Below are 21,133 nucleotides of genomic sequence, written 5' to 3'. Positions count from 1 at the left end.
ATGGTCAATAACTAAAGGGTCTTGTTTCTTTAACATACAACATTTAAACACCTTTCAAGTAACTATTTTTAACGTTTACAAATTTTTGTGCTACAAACACCTTTTCTTTGCCAGGAAAGCATGACTGTAGTTGATTGTAAACTTTGGTATTTGGTCTATTATATCTTTAACGTTCCGCTCCTTTATTTAGTTCACTAGAACTTTGTGAAGAAAAGCATCTGATAGTATTTCAACCAAACTGTGTCCTGAATAAAGATTTATTTGTTTGATTTGGAATTTCACGCAAATTTCATAGAGAGGACTATATGCGTCAGACGTCTCTAATTTAATAGTGAGGCACTAGAGGAAGGCAATTAGTGAACATCACCCAACGTCAAATTATTATTTTACTAATGAAAAGTGGGACTTAGCATGTTCGGTGACGGGGATTCGAACCCGCAATCCGCAGATTTCGGGTCAAGCACCCTAATCACCAAAATAACAGGCCTGCTAGATGAAGAATGTAGTATTAGAAAGTAAAACAGACATAATACTAATGTCTTGTGACAACTATATAATTACTTCTTACAAATGTGTACAAGTTGCACGCTTTCTAACGTTGTGCCATAGTTTCTTCAGAATATGGAATAATGTAATAACAATTAGTTGCAGTTTTGCCTTGAGTTAATGTGTTATTTTAAGTTGTTTTTGTTTGTTTGTTTTCTTTATTATAGTTCATGTGTCCAATTCAGGTTAAAGATTTACATTCTACAGCTTGCGTTCCTTGTCCGTGTCTGTGTGTTTGTGTGAGTTGTCTGATGATATTGTTTCGTTCTCGCCTGGTATGATCAGGTGGTTAAGCCGCTCGACCCTCAGAGGGTTGTGGGTTCGAATTCACGTCGCTCTTTCGGCCGTGGGGACGTTATAATGCGACGATCAATCCAGCTATTCAACAGTAAAAGAGTAGTCCAAGAATTGGTGGTGGTTGGTGATGACTAGCTGCCTTCCCTCTAGTCTTACACTGGTAAATTAGGGAGGGTTGTGCAGATGCCCTCGTATAGCTTTGCGCAAAATTCAAAACAAACAAACAAACAACTATTCTTCGATATCAACACAATATTATTCTAGTTTGCTTCAATGATTGAACTTTTGATTTCATTATTTTCTTCCTCAATTTTTGTTTACTTGCTTCCTTTGTCTGCTTATTAATTACCTTTGATTTCATCGAATAAAAACCTTCTAAAGTATAATATACTTTTAACAAACACTCACAAATTACAAACTATAACGGTCCGGCATGGCCAGGTAGGTTAAGACGTTCGACTCGTAATCTGAGGGTCGCGGATTCGAATTCCCATCGCACTAAACATGCTCGCCCTTTCAGCCGTGGGGGAGTTATATGCTAGGGTCAATCCCACTATTCGTTGATAAAAGAGAAGCCCAAGAGTTGTCGGTGAGTGGTGATGATTAGTTGTCTTTCTTCTAATCTTACACTGGTAAATTAGGGACGGCTAGTGCAGATCGCCCTCGTGTAGCTTTGCGCGAAATTCCAAAACAAACAAACGGTAAGTAATGATTCTAAACCAAAATATTTTATAACTAGAATAAAACTTATTTTTTAGATAATACAGTGTATAAATCTAACTTCATGACTTTTAAGTATGACACATCTCAGATATAAAACAAAGGAAATTATAAAATTATACAACTGGCATGATTATTGATAGCTTCTTTTTTAATATACATTCGCCAAATGACTTATGTTTGTTTTTTATCAAATGGAAACTTCAGATATAAAACTGGTTACTTTCTTATGCGTTTTTATCTTGAAAATAATTTATACAAAATTTCTTCACAAAATCTTTCCTTTGAGGGATGCCTCGTGTCATTTGTAGATTAAAAACGAAAAACAATCGTTCGATGTTTTTTAAAACTGTTCGAAAAGGGATTTTATTTTTTAAAAAAAGCAATATTGAAATACATTTTATCTACAGTGTATCACACAGATGTAATGTCTATGTAGGCTCTTCATCTATCATTGTATGTAAGGTTTACATTCTAATTAGGAATGGTAGGGTTAAATAGAGAAAGCTATTATGTGTCACTTCTGAAGGACAAGATTTTCTATCTGTTCTTGGATAGAGGTGGTGAGGTAGATTTTATTTAAATAACATTCAGTATCTAGAAAAACGGTTGCTTGTCTAGAAACAGTATATTATTTAACAAAATTGAACTGTAGTTTCAAACCCAGTCTTAGCTGGCACCATTTATTTTACCTTTGTTCTTATCGAACCAAAACATAATTACTTATAAAATGTTATTTTCTATTTTAAAGTTATTTTCTTACTTTGTCACTTACATTTTGTCTATCATGTCTTTATAACACGTTCAATGTTGTCTAGTTATTTACGTGTCGGACTGCGGATCGAAGAGTCCAGTCTTCGAGACGTGATACAAATGAACCTGTTTAGCATTTTCATTTGTGTTCGCATTATAAAAGTGACAGACAATCTTATCATTCATTTCAAAGAACAGGGTAAATGCCTTTTGGTAAAGAGTGCCGTTGGCTAGTTGGTAGCTTAAAATTAGGGACAGTTTGCTTGAATTCTCAGAGTTTCTAATCCAATCGTTTAATCTACGTGAGCATAATTTGCCATTGTGATAAAAAATCAAATCTTTGCATTACAATATACATAACGTTTAAATAAGTTAAATAAGTTTAGTATTGGTATATGAAAAGTGATTTTATGAACAAACTCTGCTGTAAAATTTCTTTAAAGTTTTTAACAAGTACTCTACTTAACTGTTTTTGCTGTTAAGAGCAAATCCAGCGTAAAATATTCCATTAGCCAGTTCATTGCTTCTGTCTATGTTTTTCAAGGTATTTTTTCTTAGAAAATGCCTGTTTTTAAATGATTTATTAAAAGCAATAGAAAAGAAAGAAGGCCGATTAATGGACGTCCATTTTTAGCAGGTGCTGCTTTTAAAACCTGAAGATGTTTTATTTTATCCTCAGTCACTGGCCCCGGAAAAGGATCATAAAAACACCTAGCGATACAAGTGAGTGTCTTATCTCTTCTTCTAAACTGAGTTTATCCATTTGATGACGCTTTCTCTTTTACCGTTAAACGTAATAGCGCAGTAACTGAGGGCAAAATAAAACGTCATGTTCTTACGTTGGTTCATTTTATGGAAAAAGACAAAACAAAATTGAGCAAAGAAGGATACTAAACTGGATATATTAGAGACTGATCAGGTCAAAACCCTAGAAAATATAGCGGAATAGTTACTTCATGGTGTTTTTGTTGCCAAATACCTACCAAAAATAGTAGTTCAAACTAGGTTAATATTTTGAGCAGTTCTAAAAATTGATCTAAGAAATATTATAAGCCATGATAGGGTACTGTGTATATTTTAGTCGAGTGCAAGACATAAAATATTTGCTGTAAAACAGTATTCTAAAAGAGTGAAACGAAAGCAATGTTGCAAGTTCTGCAACTATTTTATAAAGTAACCGAAACTGTTTAATTAAGGTGTAAGAAAAATAAATTATTCAACATATGTTGTGATTTTAATCGACACGTTTTATGATTTCAAAAAAACGGCAAAACGTCTCCAAGTAAAATATTTGGAAATAATTTTTCATTCTACTTTTTTTTTTAACATTACCAAAGAAGCCGTATCAACAAAATATTTTTACTTCAAGGTGAGTATAACGGAACTTGGGTGACATATGTTGGACTCCTACATTATTATTCATCGCCTGTTGTTCATTAAAAGTCACTTTGTAAAACAAAATATTACAATCATATATATGTTGGAAACAGTTAACTCAAAAATTCAACGTTTTTTGCAGATTTATAATGAAATTTAGCCATTATGTTTCATAAGAACGTTTGATGAGTCGTATATTTATAAAGCGTTTCATTGTATCCGATTTTTTAAGCCAATTGACTGTGGCTGCTTCAAACGCGCTTGGAATCCTTGCTATCTGTACACCGTATACAGCACACCTGTATTCAACTACCGGAGGCGGACCGTACTCTATACGGCCAATCAGCGGTCAATGGGTTAAAAGAACTTGAATTACAAGAATTATTACATCAAAACAGTTGACCTTATGAAGTAACCAGCCAAATATATCTTATTAACTCCGCAATAGAAACGTGTGGTTTGAATTATGCGGTCATGAAATGAAATAGTTATTATGTAATTTATTGTTGGTCTTGTTGCCTGGATGGTATGCTGGCCCTTATTAAAAAGAAGCAACTCATACTCTGTGAAACATAACTGGAAGAAAACAATGCTGTACAGAAATAAGAGTAGTTGTATTTAATAGGGTATATATGTTCGAATAAATTCACCCTGGGAGATGCATCACGTTCGGGATCATTAGCCGGAAGTAATTAGTACACATTAAAAATAATGTTTAGCTGGCAGTAGCAGTCTTTGAGAAGGATGTGGATTGTTCCGAAACAGCTCACAAAAAATATAATTACAAAGAAGCAGGGATAACTCAGATACATAGAACACTTAAACGAAGAAGTATACTTTGAAAATGTATGCGGACAGAGAGATCCTTGATAGGATTTGGAGTTAACGTGGAAGGGCAAACCCAGAGCATGACGTTCCAAAACTTGCAACTGTTAATAGTAAGGAAAGGAATCAATTTATCTCAAACTGTATGAGCCAAAGAGATTTCAAAGCATCATGCGTATAATAAACACTCAACCAATATACGAAATTTCGTCTTATTGTTTCGATTTGCTCTCGTCCGCGGTTGCTGATGAAAAACGGAATTTACCAAAACCAATATAAATCAGTGACAAGTGGTAAATGAAATGATAATTTGAGAGTCACATTTTCCTTCGCATATTCTAGATAGCTTCTCACTCAGACCGGAATAATTCACAAGAATAAATCAGTAAAAATAATGCTGCATATTATAGAAACTTCTATATAAATATAGAATTACTGTATGAGAAAAGAAATTTCAAACCACATTACATATAATACTCATTTCCATTGCATAGAACAGTATAATTCTAAGGATACAATTATAAATGATAAGCTAAACCTTACTGATTTTTTGAAAGTACTAAAATTGGCTGAAAACGTTGTCACTAGTATTACTGACGCTTGATGAATTCTCTTCTAAATCTAATATGTTCACAGAATCACAGTATTTATGTTCAATGACATACAGTAAGTTTTACCGTTAAAGGTAATGGTTGTAACATGCATGGCTTTTGGATATTAATTACGAATCAAATAACTTTACACCAAATCACAATTCACACATTTGATACGACAAATTTGTATGAAAAAAAAAACTTTTTACAACCCAGTTAGTTTTATTATAAAAGTATAAAATATTTTAATGGTTGCTTGCCTATAATAATGTTAATACTTTTGATACATGTTTTTGATCATATTTTTGGTACCAGCATTGGTTGCAATAAAAAAATCACCATATTCTTATTTTATTACTTTTTATAATATAAGTTTAGTAGTAGTTTTCTTTTACAATTTCGTTGTGCTTCAAGGGTTAAAAAAGCTCCTGTCCTGACTATTCAGTCTAACAAAATGATGTGAAGGGTTAAACCTGATGAATTTTTGAACAGGAAATACAGTAGGCCTAACAATAACATTATTTAAGAGGACAATAAAATAAGAAATGGGTAATGATTATTTTCATACGATCAAATATTTCCTTAATTTCTCACTGCCTGTATACGTTATCTGGCTTAAACCTTTACGGCTTATGGCTTATCTACAGTAAGTGACCAGGTAGTTAGTGCGCTAGACTTATAATTTGAGGATAGCGAGTTCAAATCTCCATTACATCAAACATGCTTACCCTTTCAGTCGTGGGGGCGTTATAATGTGACGGTTGATCATGCTATTCGTTGGTAAAAGAGTAGCCTAAGAGATGGCGGTGGATGGTGATGACTAGCTGCCGTCCCTCTAGTCTTACACTGCTAAATTAGGGACGGTTAGCGCAGACAGACTTCGAGTAGCTTTGCGCGAAATTCAAACCAAACCAATCTTTTTCAGTAAACCGGATATTATCAAGAGACATTTGATTTACTAACATTATAATTAGTCATACCACCATAAATATAAAAAAGGACACCATAATAAACTGTATCCTTTAATAACTTTCAAATTCAAATATTCTTTCAAATTGAACTTTAAATGATCGTGATTTATTCACTCTGTCGGAAGCATTTGCAGTAAGCAGACAAATAAGAAAAAAAAATTATGCAATTTTATAACAAATACATTTAATGCTAATTTTTACATCAATAAAACCAATAACCTTAGTAAGAGTTATGAATAAAAATTCAACCACAACACCCTCAATACTTTAAAGCAGAAACTTACCGAAATTTACTATTTTTTTCTCAAGACAATGAAAACGTGATCGATGAAAGCAAAAACAGTTAAAGTTCAGATAATCCCAGATAGTTTAGAAGTATACTTTGGAGCTTATAATGCTAAGTAGCAGGGTTTGATTATTGCGCGAGTGTATCACAGTTACTACATCAGGCAAAATTATTCTTGACAAATAAGGAAGTTTTGTATATATCTTAGATATTTTAACGGAGAATTAAACTCGATACATTCTTATCTAATTGCAAGAGAAAAATATAAGACAAAAATTTGTGTAATGCTACCAAATTCGTTAACGTGTTTCAAATAATATGCCATTTATGTTATAAACAAAGTATTTAGTTTTAGTGAAACACTGTACAAGTTCAATCCATCTTTATTCTTATCAAAATGGTGTCACATGATATGACATGGTTGCCACTATTCAAAATAAATTTTAAACATAATTATTGTATTTGCATATATCTTACTGTTATAGATATGATTATTAAGGACTAAAAGGTTTAATATTATTAAGCTAAAAGTAACATTTGTTTCTTTTATTAAAGTTTCTATTCTGCTAAAGTAATCTTATAAATTTTTACAGGTTTTTACAGTGGCACAATGTAATGTATGTGGACTTACAATGCTAAAAACAGGAATTCAATATCCGTGGAGGTCAGAGCACAGATAGCTCACTTAACTTAATTATCCAACTAAACAATACCTACTCTCCTAAATGTTTAAAATGATTAACCACAGTCAAAAACCTATAATGTTGCTACATTATCTTTGTTGCATAACCCATTTGGTTTCAACTTTTTTAAAAACTCGTGTATTTTTAAGTTAAATTTCAATCACTAGGCTGTGTAATATATCAGCTACTGGAATGATGTATGAAATGAAATCGCAATGGTTCGACCCTACACATGAAACTCGAAACAACTGTTGGTGAAGAAACTTCCTGTGAAAACTTTTTTTTTTAACAGCACTACATAGCAATCCATCAAATAAAGTAATTTCAAATTTCATTTGTCTCGAAACAACAAATACATAATTCCTATTCGATTTATCAAAACCCTGCGACTGATCAGTTTTAAGAATAATTCTAACGTGTTCAATATTCTTCGTGTAATAAATAATATACGTTTGAGCAATAACAATTATGATAGGTTATCTCATGAGGCATGGCACCAACTTGACACAAAGAACTAATGATCCTTCATGAGGTAATGTCAGAACTTTGTTTGCATTTTTAAGATGGCTATTTAATAATGAGATATGTCTCACAAGTTCTTATTAATATTGGCCATCCGCTTTATGTGTTATTCTCAGCAGCCATTCCTTCACGCTATGGACTAACATGTTATTCGCAAATTCAATGATAAAAGCTTAAAATAATCAAGACTGTTCGATAAATAAATGAATAAAATTAAAATAATTTATTAGTTTAACCTGGACAGAGATTAATTTAACTGTAAACTTAGCTACAATAAAATGGCGTACTTTTGTTCAGAAATTGACGAAAAACTACGCATGAGCCAAATTCGTTAAGTCCTCCCTAGGTTTTAGCTCTAATCGGATATGAGAACTTGATAATCACTATCATACGGCACCTAGGTCCAAAGAGCAAAGTTTCTTGTTGTTTTTATTTCATTTTTATCAGCAAGAGAGAGTGAAATGTCAACATTTAATTTCACAGTCCACAACGTTGACCACTAATCACGGTCAAGCTCAATAAAATTGAAAAACAAATGTCAAATTTTTAAAAATATATATTCCTGTGCCATTTTTATGAAACTTAACGTTGTCATTTTATGTGCTTTAATATCTCAAGATGTAATTTTCAATAGTATTTTGATTCATCAACACGAAAAGAGGTTCCCCGCTAGTACAGCGGTAAGTCAAAGTACTTACAACGCTAAAATCAGAGGTATGATTCCCCTCGGTGGAGTCAGCAGGTAATTAATTTGTCTTTGCTATAAGAAAATGCACACACACAAAAAGGGCAGTGATATGTATCTTATCTTATATTTCTAAACGTATCTTGAACAGTTTTTCTCTCTTTGTCGTGTTGCCATTTTTTGTATCAATCCATTATTTCACATATGGCTTAAAAATATTGTTATTAGGAATATGTATTTGTTAGCTGTTAGGCTCAAGGTCTCCGGCTTACCACTGAGCCATTCATTAGGTGCAAGTTACCACACAGTTTTCAGGGTGAAATATATATATAAATATGTTTGTGAAAATCCACCTACACTTGTTTTCTTCCGGAAGTTTCTTCTTTGTTTCTAAAGTTGACGTTCCTTTTCGGATGTCTTTCTGAGAAAAAGATGTCGACCGATTTGTTCCTTTCAAAAAAAACAACAACAAAACATATACGTTAAAATACGTAATTGCGTAGGAAAAAAAGGCGTTTATAAAAATATTATGCGAATAAATGATTTAATTACTTACCAGAATAATGAGACGGGATTTAAAGGAAGATTATCACTCTGGGACCAGTAATCAATTTTAAATTTGTCTTGTTACTCAAATAAAAATATGATAATTTTCTATAACAATATTTAAGCTGTTTTTAGTACAAGGCTCAAGATATAGTTATGAAAAAAATGATGGTGACTAACGTTAAAAAGTATAGCTTTCTAAAACAGTTTCCATGAGATTCTAATTACGAGGAAATTCGAATTTTGCAAGAAAAACAATAACATTGTTTTGTATATATCGCCATCTAGAGGTTTCAAACAAAACTAAAATCCACAATGAATAAAATGATCTTAATACTCCCAGAAATTTACTTTCGACACACATAAACACATATAAATTCTTTTCTTACCATCATGACAAGGTCAGGTCTAACTTCAGTGGTTAGCTTTGCTGGAACTTTGAATCCAGTTATTCACGGTTCACATTTCAGTGCTCTAAAAATGTATTCCGTATTTCTAGCCACGTGTGCTTTATAAGACAAGAGTAGCCTGAGAGTGGACGGTGGGTATTTTAACTAGGCTCTTTCTCTTCAAGAGCTTTGTACAAAAATACTAACAACCAAATAATTCTCCCAATAATTTCGTGAGGAGGAATATAATAATAGATACTAACAAACACACAAATTCCCCCGAGATATTTTCAAATAAGAAATTTGTACCAATCATTTTTCATCATTATTTTCAAATACAATGAGGACCTATACAACTAAAAACAATTTTGTCAACTATCCTTTTGTTTATGTCATTGACCTCACAAAAAGACGGCCCGGCATGGGCAAGTGATTAAAGCGCTCGAGTCGTAATCTGAGAATTTGCATTCCTGTTGCACCAAACGTGCTTCTATGTTTAGCTGTAGAGTGTTATAATGTGACGTTCAATCTCACTATTTCTTGATAACAGAGTAGCCCAAAAGTTAGCGGTGAGTGGGGACGTCTAGCTAGCCGTCTTCCCTCGAGTCTTATGCTACTATGTTCGGAGCGGCTATAGCAGCTAGACTTCGTATGGGTTTGCGCGAAATTCAGAAACAAACACAGAGAATAATATTTCAGCTATAAATTTAATTTCACTATTAGAAGAAATAATTAGTATTTTGTTGTATACTAACATGTTGGTTAGATCTTGTGTGGTATAATGGTATTTTCTTTCGTGGCATTCGTGACATGTATTACATATTCTTTGTTCTTATTTTATATTAATTATTTATTAAAACGTCAGCTAGTTACGTAACGCAAAAAATTTATAAGACAACAAGTAAATTGGAGATACATTAGTACAAGACAATGACTCAAGTTTCACTAAATCAGTGAACTTAGTTATCAAGTTTTATATATTCATAAAAAATAATTCAGTGTTAACAAAGTGCTTTTCCATTCACTTTGTTAGTTGAATTTAAATGTCATTGGAGGCCTGGCATAGTGGGTAGGATGCTCAACATGTACTTTGATGGTCGCGGGATCGAAACGTGTTGCCAAACATACCTGACCTTTCAGCCAAGAAGGCGTTATAACCTTACAGTCGTTCTATCCATTAGTCACGAATAACTCAATTGGTGATCAGTTAGCTAAGTACCTTTCTAGCCTGTCACTTCCAAATATGAAGTTTAACACATACATTCCTAGAGTAATTTTACACAAACCTCAAGAATAAACAGATATTTTATTAAATGAGTAATTTTTAAGTTGATGGTACTGGGTGCAATAATGCCTCTAGTAAGTTTTCTGAAAAAAAAAAACTTATATTTCATTCAAATGCGCCTTTATAGCACACCACAACAAATATATTTTAGCGTAATAAACAAGACAACAACTTACAACTTTAAAATGATAAGAAATGTCGTTTGAGTTTGAATGTTTTGGTTTTCTTTAAATGTCGTTTGAGTTTAAATGTTTTGGTTTTCTTTAAATGTCAGTTGAGTTTTCATATGTTTGTTTTTTCCTAAATATTATATTCTGAAAAGCTAAACAAATATTTCCAAAATATGCTTTAATTAAATAATTGTTTATTACATAAAAACAACAGCAAAAACTTATCAATAGCTGACTATCACAAAAGAATAAAAATTATGTTCTATTAACGAACTGTTTATCAAACAGTAGAAAAGCGATGCACTATATATTTGTATTTATGAAATTGATTGCCACAAATAAATCATTTATTCTATCTACACATTATATATACTATTTATACTTTAAAAACTGCTTATTAAAGATAACAAACGAAGATTTTTGTTTGTAAACATATTCATATATATTTGTGCATTACCTTATCTTCGTGTATATGTTCATGAGATTAGAAAAAGTCAGGAAGTTTTGAAATTGTCTGTTCCTGTTCATACGTCTAGCTACACTTACTTTATTTGGTAAAACAAAAGATGAAAAATAAATTATCAGTCATAACACTTGTCATTTATCGTAAGTTTATCAACTGGGATACTTATAACGACTTATTGTGTGTTTGTAAAAAAAGATTTTTTTCAAAACACGTGCTACTTGTCAGTATCACATTCTCATTTATTTGTAACAAAATCATAAAAAGTCGACAGGCTTATCAATAAAAATATATTGTTAAAAAGAAAAACTATGAATATCGTGTACGAATTTGACTGGCCAAAACTCAAATAATTGTATTCATAATCGAGTATATTTTGTTAGCAGAATGAACTAGGAACACAACAAGATTAATTTACTTAGTCGAAAATACACAGGATGTGTATTAATGATAGAGACAAGTAACTTATTTGTTTTTGGAATTTCGCACAAAGCTACACGAGAGCTATCTGCGCTAGTCGTCCCTAATTTAGCACTGTAAGACTAGAGGGAAGGCAGCTAGTCATCACCACTTACCGCCAACTCTTGGACTACTTTTTTACCAACGAATAGTGGGATTGACCGTAACATTATACGCTCCCGCGGCTGAAAGGGCGAGCATTTTTGGTGCGATGGGGATTCGCATCTGCGACCTTTAGATTACGAGTCGAACGCCTTAACCCATCTGGCCATGGCGGGCCATGAGTAACTTATTTAAACAAAGTCAATTTTCACTTATTATTTTACTAAAATTCTTCTCTTCGGTAGTTGCCATTATATTTTCACCTGGTTAGATTAATGTGTTTTAAATAAAGAGTGTTACCATCTGAGTAAGAGAAAAAAAAATAGTAAAATTCCCACTGCTTATCATAACCATCTCTGCTTACTATATGAATGAGTTAACCATTGATTTATAGCTGTTTTTTCATTTGAGTCACTACTTCACCCCCAAATTACCGACGTTGTTTGTAAGGACAAAGGTCATCAAGCATTTTCGTACATAAATAGTTTAGAAGAATAAGTTTCAAAAACAGGTGGGGGTCCACCATCGGTCGTTATAGGCTCAAATATTGTTTTGTTTTTTTTATAATAGAGTGCACATGGACTTCAAAGTACGTAGTAGCAATATTCTGAAACACGTGCTAAGATATCAGTATTTAAAACATAAACATGTTTAATACTGTTATTAACGTTTTAAACACAAAACTACGAAGTTTTCTATATTCGCTCTGTCCACCACATAATATCAAACCCTGGATTTTAACACTGTAAGTCCAGAAAGTCGCTTAAGTACCGCTGAGAAACGTAATGAGATTTAATAAATTAAAGTATACATAAATAAAGCCATAGATTTTTAATTTCCAGAATCCTGAAGAATGTGAAAAAAATTGAAACATAAGTATTTTACGTTCTCATTTTATGTAATCTACATTTTCTGGAATTATATAAAAATATATTAGAATCTCACGAACAACAAAATATTAGTAATATTACAGAATTTTCTCAGGTATGCATCCAGTGGCACAGCAGAAAGTTTACGGTCTTACAGTTCTATAAACCGGGTTTCCATACCATTGATGAGCAGATCACACAATATATTTTGAATCTTTATGGTTAATTACAACCAAACCAATACTCAGGCAACTAAACATTTATTCTCATGTATAATATAGAGAATTACACGACGTTTAGAGGTGGGGCTCGGTATGGCCAAGCGTGTTAAGGCGTGCGACTCGTAATCTGAGGGTCGCTCGCGGGTTCGAATTCCAGTCGCACCAAACATGCTGACCCTTTCAGCCATGGAGGCGTTATAATGTTACGGTCAATTCCACTATTCGTTGGTAAAAGAGTAGCCCAAGAGTTGGCGGTGGGTGGTGATGATTAGCTGCCTTCCCTCTAGTCTTACACTGCTAAATTAGGGACGGCTAGCACAGATAGCCCTCGAGTAGCTTTGTGCGAAATTCACAAAACAAACAAACAAACGTTTAGAGGTTAATATTCCCGGCTATTCTATCTTACTACGTAATAATAAGTCACATTGTGAAAATTGTTGATTTTACCAAAAACATCGGGACATGTAATTCTTTATTTATACAAATTAGATGAGCAGTATCTTCTCGAAACCCTCTAAAACATTCTATCGTAGTTATAATTTGAAAAAGAGAGAGGTGTGTTGATACTTTTAACGTGAACTGTACCCTTCGTGACACCCGAACTTAACAGTCAGAGCAGACGCGTTATGTTCTGACATGACCGGCTATCATTTAAAACTTCTAACTGAAACAAACAGCCCAACTGCCTATTATGCAACTATTTTTAACCAGATAGCGGAATTTTACTGTAACATCTATAACTCTTTCATGGCTGAAAGTGCAACAATATTTAGTTGCGTATAACATATAAACTTAAATTCTGTGCAATTTCCTGAATAACAAGAAATGTGTTATATTTAAAACCAGTTATATAGAATTAATTATTCATAGCATTAAATAAATAAATATTTGAACATATAACCCTGTATTGTGTTTTGTTTTCTTTTGGAAAAAAATCCAAAATCAAGATGTCGGATAAAGCACGAAAGTGATTTACTCCAAGAAATACCTAAACAAATGATATAGCCAAGTATATTATAGTTCCGATAGATGGAATTAGTTCATTACTTAATATTTAATTAATTTGTTTCCATGTACAGTGTTGCACAGTGGGCTATCTGCGATGCTTCAACTACCAGAAATCAAATTCCAGATTAGATCGTTGTAAATCCACAAACTTATCTCTTAACCGCACAGGGATTGTTTACTGAGAAATTAATATTAATTTCTCTGGATATTATTCAGAAAGCTATAAATAAAACACGTAAGACACACACTACATGGCTAAAAGTATGCGGACACTCGCCCATCACACCCATATGTACTTGTTGAACATCTCATTCCAAAACCATGGACTTTAATATGGATTTGGTCCCCTTTGGTGCTATAACAACCTCCACTCTTCTGGGAAGGCTTCTCACTAGATTTTGGAACATGGCTGCGGGAATTCGCTCCTGTTCAGCCACAAGAGCATAAGTAAAGTCGGGCACTGATGTCGGACGAGAAGGTCTGGCTCGTAATCGGCGTTTCAATTCATTTCAAAGGTGTTCGTGCAGGCCAGTTAAGTTCTTCCACACCAACCTCGGCAAACTATGTCTTTATGGACCTCGCTTTGTGCACAGGGGCATTGTCATGCTGAAGCAAAAAAGGGCCTTACTCAAACTGTTACCACAAAGTTGAAAGCACACAATTCTCTAGAATATAACTGTATGCTGTAGCATTAATATTTCCCTTCACTGGAACTAAAGACCCTCGCTCAAACCATAAAAACAATAGCCCCAGACCGTTATTCGTCCTCCACAAAACTTTACAGTTAGCACTATCCATTCAGGCAGCTAGCGTTCTCATGGCGTCCGCCAAATCCAGATTCGTCCGTCTAACTGCCAGATAATGAAGCGTGATTCATCACTCCAGAGAATTGCCAGAGTCCAATGGCAATGTGCTTTACACCACTCCAGCTGATGCTTGGCATTGCACATGGTGATCTTAGACTTGTGTGCGGCTGCTCGGTCATGAAAATCCATGAAGCTCCTGACGAACAGTTCTTGTGTTGACGTTGCTTCCAGAGGCAGTTTGGAACTCGATAGTGTGTGTTACAGCTGTAGATAGACGATTTTTACGCGCTTCAGCAGTCGGCGATCACGTTCTGTGAGCTTGTGTAGTCTACCGCTTCGTGGCTGAGCTGTTGCTGCTCCTAGACGTTTCCACTTCATAATAACAGCACTTACAGTTGACCGGGGTAGTTCTAGCTGGGGAGAAGTTTGGTGAACTGACTTGTTGGAAAGGTGGCATCCTATGACAGTACCATGTTGAAAATCACTGAGCTCTTCAGTACGACCCATTCTACTGCCTATGTTTGTGTATGAAGATTGGTTGTATGCTTGATTTTATGCACCTGTTAGCAATGTCTGTGGCTGAAATAACTGAACCCACTAATTAGAAGGGGGTGTCCGCATGCTTTTGGCCATCTAGTGTATCTTTAGAAATTTAACTCAAAAATTAAGTATCTGATTACATACTATTCAAAACTTCTTTTAAGCATAAAATAAATATATTTTAACAAAAAAAAACGCGATATCTTAATATTGAAATAAGTGAAAACTCATTCAGACGTAAATCACTCAACTCTACATTACTTAAATAAGAACAAAAGCAAAAATCTCTGAATTTTAAAGAGCATAAAATACGTAGTGGTTTTATCGTAGGTCGTAATAAAATATTTTCAAATTTTGTAAATTATTTCTTGTAGAAATTAACTTAAATTGAATACATATGGCTTATTTTCTAAGGCAGATAATTTAGGATGCGTCCTTAAAAGTAGTAATGTTATCCCTAATACAGCTAAACCACAAAGAAGTATTAAAGTTCAAAGTTATGTTTCTCCATGTAACAATTCCTGTAAGCATTATTTTCTTATACTTTATTCTCTATCAGTTGTGAAACATATCTTTACAGATGTAAGCAATTTTTGTTTTATTTAAAACCCAGTCCATCCTGTCTAATACCATTAATTCGACAGTGTAATTGAGAATGCGAAAAAAATATCACCAGTTTACTTTTAGATCAGTAAATTAAGGAATAGGTGGTAAACAGTTTACCATAAGTTATCTTTACAACGGAAAGTTGAAGAAATGGTAAAAACGAACTTGTCATAAGCTAACTTTACACCAGCACCTTGAGGAGGCCCGGCATGGCTAAGTGTGTTAAGACTTCGTTCGACTCGTAATCCGAGGGTCGCGGGTTCGAATCCCAGTCCCACCAAACATGCTCCCCTTTCAGCCGTGGGGACGTTATAATAGTACGCTCAATTCCACTATTCATTGGTAAAAGAGTAGCCCAATAGTTGTCGGTGGGTGGTGATGACTAGCTGCCACTTCCCTCAAGTATTACACTGCTGAATTAGGGGCGGCTAGCACAGATAGCCCTCGAGTAGCTTTGTGTGAAATTCAAAACAAGCAAATAAAGCAAGTTGAGGAATAGGTAAACTACAACTTATCACAAGTTAACTTTACATCAGTAAGTTGAGGAATAGGTAAAAATGAACTTACTGTCCTTAAGTTAAGGCATGGATTAAAAGATTAAAAGTCACCTTTCTATCAGTAAGTACAAGAATAATAAAATTAAATTACTGAAAAAGTATCTAAAAAGTTAACAGTTCAACAGCCATCAGAAAACCTCACTGGATTCAGCAAAACAGAAGATAAACTGGCTAACATTGAGCTTCCAGTAAGTTCAGGGTGGTATAAAAAATCAGTTAACTGATATGTTAAGAGATGGATAGCTTGGTTTTTGGATTTCGAATAAAACTAACCGTTCCTAATTTAACAGCGTAAGACGAGAAGTAAGACACACAGTAATTATCTCACACCGCCAAATCTTGGGCAACTCTTTTACCAACGAATAGTGTCACATTATAATGCACCCTCAATTGAAAGGACGAGCATTTTGTAAAGATTTGAACACACAACTTTCAGATTGTAAGCCCTGAACACCTAACTACTCCGGGACGAGAGATAGATAGAATATGTTTATTGAAATCAATTAATTATGAGTGAAACTAAATCGTAATGCTGAGAAATTGAAATTAAACCACAATCAGTGAGCTTCGAAATAGTAAGTCTGGGATGGAACAAAAAAAATACTAGACATCAGAGAATCACATGTGTGTTTGTGTGTGGGGATGAAGGAAGGATATACATTTTACTACAACTGATTTCATTGTGTTTTCTCAAAATCTGAGGTTTCATAGCTCTTGTATCTAATGCTAATATAATGTGTTTGGGGTGGATAAATTAGAAAGTATTTACGTGTGACGTAAGAACTCGATCTTATTTAGCATACTATTACTTTAAAAAAATGAGTTAGTCATAATGACGGTTACACAAGGATGTTATTGTTAGTTTAACTGGTATAAAATCTGACTTTTGTTTTTAATATAGAGTTGGACTTAAATTTAAATAGCCCACAGAAAGAAAAACATGCTAGCATTTTACTCAATTAAAATACACGAATGCGTGGTACCTGATATTAAGCAAAATTGTAAAGTAATTTTTATTACAGTTAAGATCTAGGTCCAGTAAAACCATAATTCAATAGGCGTAACAATGTGATAAAAAGACATCTGAATTTTTTATTTCCGTTATTGTTTTCCACTAATATAGTCTAAAATTTAGCTTTATTAACATTCTTTGGAAAACGTATCGTTACTATCTTTTCAGTATTGATGTATATACACGCACATTCTGAATATGTACGGGTGAAAGTAACCTGGAAGTTTCAGAGTTTTTCCGCCGGAAGTAGATTAAACGGACGAAGAATAATTTCCGCGAAATATTCGCTGTTGTGTTTAAGATTCCACGTCCTAACTTTTATACACAGCGAGAATATCTATTCAGTGATTACCAAAAGTCCATGTCTGTTTAGCAACACAAGTTTATTAAATATGTGCTTATTAATAGTGCCTAGTATATTATTTTAAGTGACTACCGTAATATTCAACAAATAGACAACAATTAAATAGTCATAGGTCTTTTGTGTGTATTTTTTTAATCCACGCTTTTATTTATTAAATGTAGCTAAGCTTTCATCTACTGTACTACCGCCTTTATCAAACTAAACTTTGTTTGTAATTAAGCACAAAGCTACACAAAGGGGTATCTGTGCTATTCCCACAGTCAATCCCACTATTCGTTGGTAAAAGAATAACTCAAGGTTTGACGGTGGGTGGTGATGAATAGCTGCCTTTCCTCTAGTCTTACACCGCTAAATTAGAGACGGCTAGCGCAGATAGCCCTCTAGTAACTTTGCGCGAAATTCAAAAACAAACAAGCAAGAGAGAGTGGTTTGCAAAGTTTTGCGGTACCTTTGTTAAATTATTTTACAAGTTATTTCACACACTATATTATTCCCCAAGTAACTTTTACTTTTGAGAACTGTTGTTAAATAGTAAAAAGATTTTTTCTTTTACTGTTTTTCTTTACTTTTCCTTCCATTTTTTTAATATTTGGTTCTGCTTTGGTAAAGTTGTGTGAAAGTGCAGACTCATAATTTTGGAACATAATGTCACTGATATTGTTTCTTATAAGCTATTTCATTCTAACAACACATATATAATTAAATATGTTTAAAAAGAAACAAACGCACATACACCAATATATATATATATAGTATTGTTGTGTTTAATTATAAACAAATAAACATATAGAAACACACACGTATATATTCAAAAATGTATGCGAGACGAATTAGATTTTTGTTCCGTTTCTATTGTTCAAATCAATGGTATATATACCCCTGGGGTACAGGAAGACCTTGTACGTGGGAACCCTTGAAAAATATTTTAAAAATATATATATATACTTTTCACCTCAACACTGGAAACAGTTTCAAGAAATTTTGAGGGAATATTAATTTATCTTTGAGTTATTTATTGAAATTTACCTTTTTATTAAAGTAAACCACTCTTAAGTTTTTATCAGTTTGTAAGCTTAATGGAAATATCGGTGGCTTAAGGGTCTGGCTGGGGTTATGGAGCTTCAGAAAGTTGAGGGACCCATGGTATAAATAGTTATTTAAACTTGCATTCAGTTTAACCTGACAATAATTACAGTAGATCTGTTGAAAGCTTAAGTTTGTAGATATCAACCTAAAAACGAAAAATCGTTTACCGTCTATTCATTAAATGTATTATATCGCATGCTATGTTCGTCAATAACTTTATATATTTTTGTACTTCTTTATTTGACAGAAGTAACTATAGATCAACTTTGAGAAAATGATTTATTTTTCTCATCCTTAACTTCTTATTCAATTTTTATTATGATTGTAGAAACTGTGGTTAGTGGTAACTTATAAACTAAGACTCTGTTTGGAATATTTTAAAACTTTACTAGAAAAATGAGAAATAAGATATTGTGATATGTTATTTACTTCTGTAATTGACGTTTGAAATTATTTCACAACAATAAAAATGTTAATTAATATATTGGACATCTGATTGTCTATGTAAAAAAAGAAACATTCCTCTACAAAACATTTTCAGAAAATGTAAGCTGTAAGCAACTAATGAACAGTCCGATAAGCTTTAGTTTTTGGTTTGAATTGGTTTTTAGTTTGTCTCAAACCTAGAGGAAGGTTATCCGCGTTAGTTATTCATAATTTAGCAGTGAAAAACTAGAAGGAAAGTAGCTAGTCATAGTCAACACCTCTTGTTGTAATTTTATTTCATCAAGTCGTGGGATTGACCGTCACAGTATAACACTACCAAGGCGGTTTAGTCTTTAAAGACTCTAAGACTTACCCTATACAATCTGTTTGTGAAACATGAAATGTTTTGGCATTATTAGAGAACAGATCATGTACTTTTTACTATTTTTTCAAATGCATTTTTAGAAAATCAAAACTAAGTACAGTTAAACAATAATCCGTGGAAATCTAATGTCTAAACAATTGAAGAATATTTCAAAGATATGTGGTTTTAACATCTAATGGCAACATACAGGAAGTGTTAGTATTTTTCAGCATAAAGCTACGCATGACTAATAGTGCTCTGTTCAGTACGAGTTTCGAAACCCAATTTTAACATTATGTTTGTTTGTTTGTTTTTAATTTTGCGCAAAGCTACTCAAAGACTATCTGCGCTAGCCGTCCCTAATTTAGCAGCTAGTCATCACCACCCATCGCCAACTCTTGGGCTGCTCTTTTACTAACGAATAACGCCCCTACAGCTGAAAGGGCGAGCATGTTTGGTACGACCAGGATTCGAACCCTCGACTCTCAGACTGCGAGTCTATTGCCTTAACCAGCTGGCCATGCCAGGCCTTTTAGCATTATGAGCCAAGAAACTTATTGTTGAGCCAAGGAGTTATTAAAAATTGTAACTTTAAACATTTCGTCGATCAATGCTTAAAAACCGCAATTTTTAAGCGGTTGAAAAGAATTTCATAATATTAAATAGTTCACAAAAATAAGTCCCTAAAATGCTAAAATCTGTAGCCCTAAAAACCTTATAGCCTCCCAGTGGCTCAGCGATATGTCTGCGGACTTACAACACTAAAATCCGGGTTTCGATACCCTTGGTGGGCAGAACACAAATAGTATATTGTGTTGCTTAATTCAAAACAACAACAACAAACCCTTATAAAGATAAACTTAAAACAAGCTTAAAACTATCAAATTTATCATAAAAATATGGTATAAACTTTTTAAGCTACCTTATGAAATCGTTGTTTGTTTTTCTAGAATTATGCACAAAGCTAAACAACTAACTATCTGTCTATCTGTGTTCTGCTCACTACGGGTATAGAAATTCGGTTTTTAGCTGCGCGTGTCCTCAGATATACCGCTGTGCCACTGGTGGGGCTTGAAACCGCTCTACTTTGTAGAAAATAAAAACCGATCTGGGGTGGTGGGAAAATTGCAAATTTTCTATAAATACAGTAAGATATATATAATAAGATATATATACCCCTAGGTGTTGTCAATCATAGTTTAACGAAACAAAAATATTCTGCATATTTAACCGTTATTAATGGCGAGGATTTTTTTTTTATTCTTACGGTCCATCAGATATCGAGTGTTTGTTAACAATAAAAACAATTGTCTTACGTAAACAGAGAACTTCCTGAATAAAACAATAAGAAATCTTAGTGCATCAGTGCGTTTAGAAACTAAAACTATCTAATTAGACACAAAATAGTCGTTTAACATTAGTACATAAATACGTTCTCTATAAATAAAGCTATGAATAAGAAGACATTCAGTGCTTCCAAGAGGCCTGGCATAGCCAGGTGGGTTAAGGAGTTCGACTCGTAATCCGAGGGTCGCGGGTTAGAGTCCCAGTCGCACCAAATATGCTTGCCCTTTCAGCCGTCGGGGCGTTATAATGTGACGG

At 33.5% G+C, this 21,133-nt stretch overlaps 1 protein-coding gene across 2 annotated transcripts in view; it reads right to left on the bottom strand.

The window, feature by feature from the left end:
- Nucleotides 1-21,133, bottom strand: part of LOC143238176 (ankyrin repeat and fibronectin type-III domain-containing protein 1-like) — a 183,321-nt gene that overhangs the window by 43,421 nt on the left and 118,767 nt on the right. For both annotated transcript variants that reach the window (XM_076478166.1, XM_076478168.1), the window contains one exon: nucleotides 8,616-8,708. In XM_076478166.1, the coding sequence (XP_076334281.1) occupies nucleotides 8,616-8,708 (93 nt within the window). The remainder of the gene's footprint in view (nucleotides 1-8,615; nucleotides 8,709-21,133) is intronic.

The sequence above is a fragment of the Tachypleus tridentatus genome, chromosome 13, assembly GCF_004210375.1.
Source record: "Tachypleus tridentatus isolate NWPU-2018 chromosome 13, ASM421037v1, whole genome shotgun sequence".
Classification (NCBI taxonomy): Eukaryota; Metazoa; Arthropoda; class Merostomata; order Xiphosura; family Limulidae; genus Tachypleus; species Tachypleus tridentatus.
Note: the sequence above shows the minus strand (reverse complement) of the source record. Positions and strands in the feature narration are given on the sequence as shown.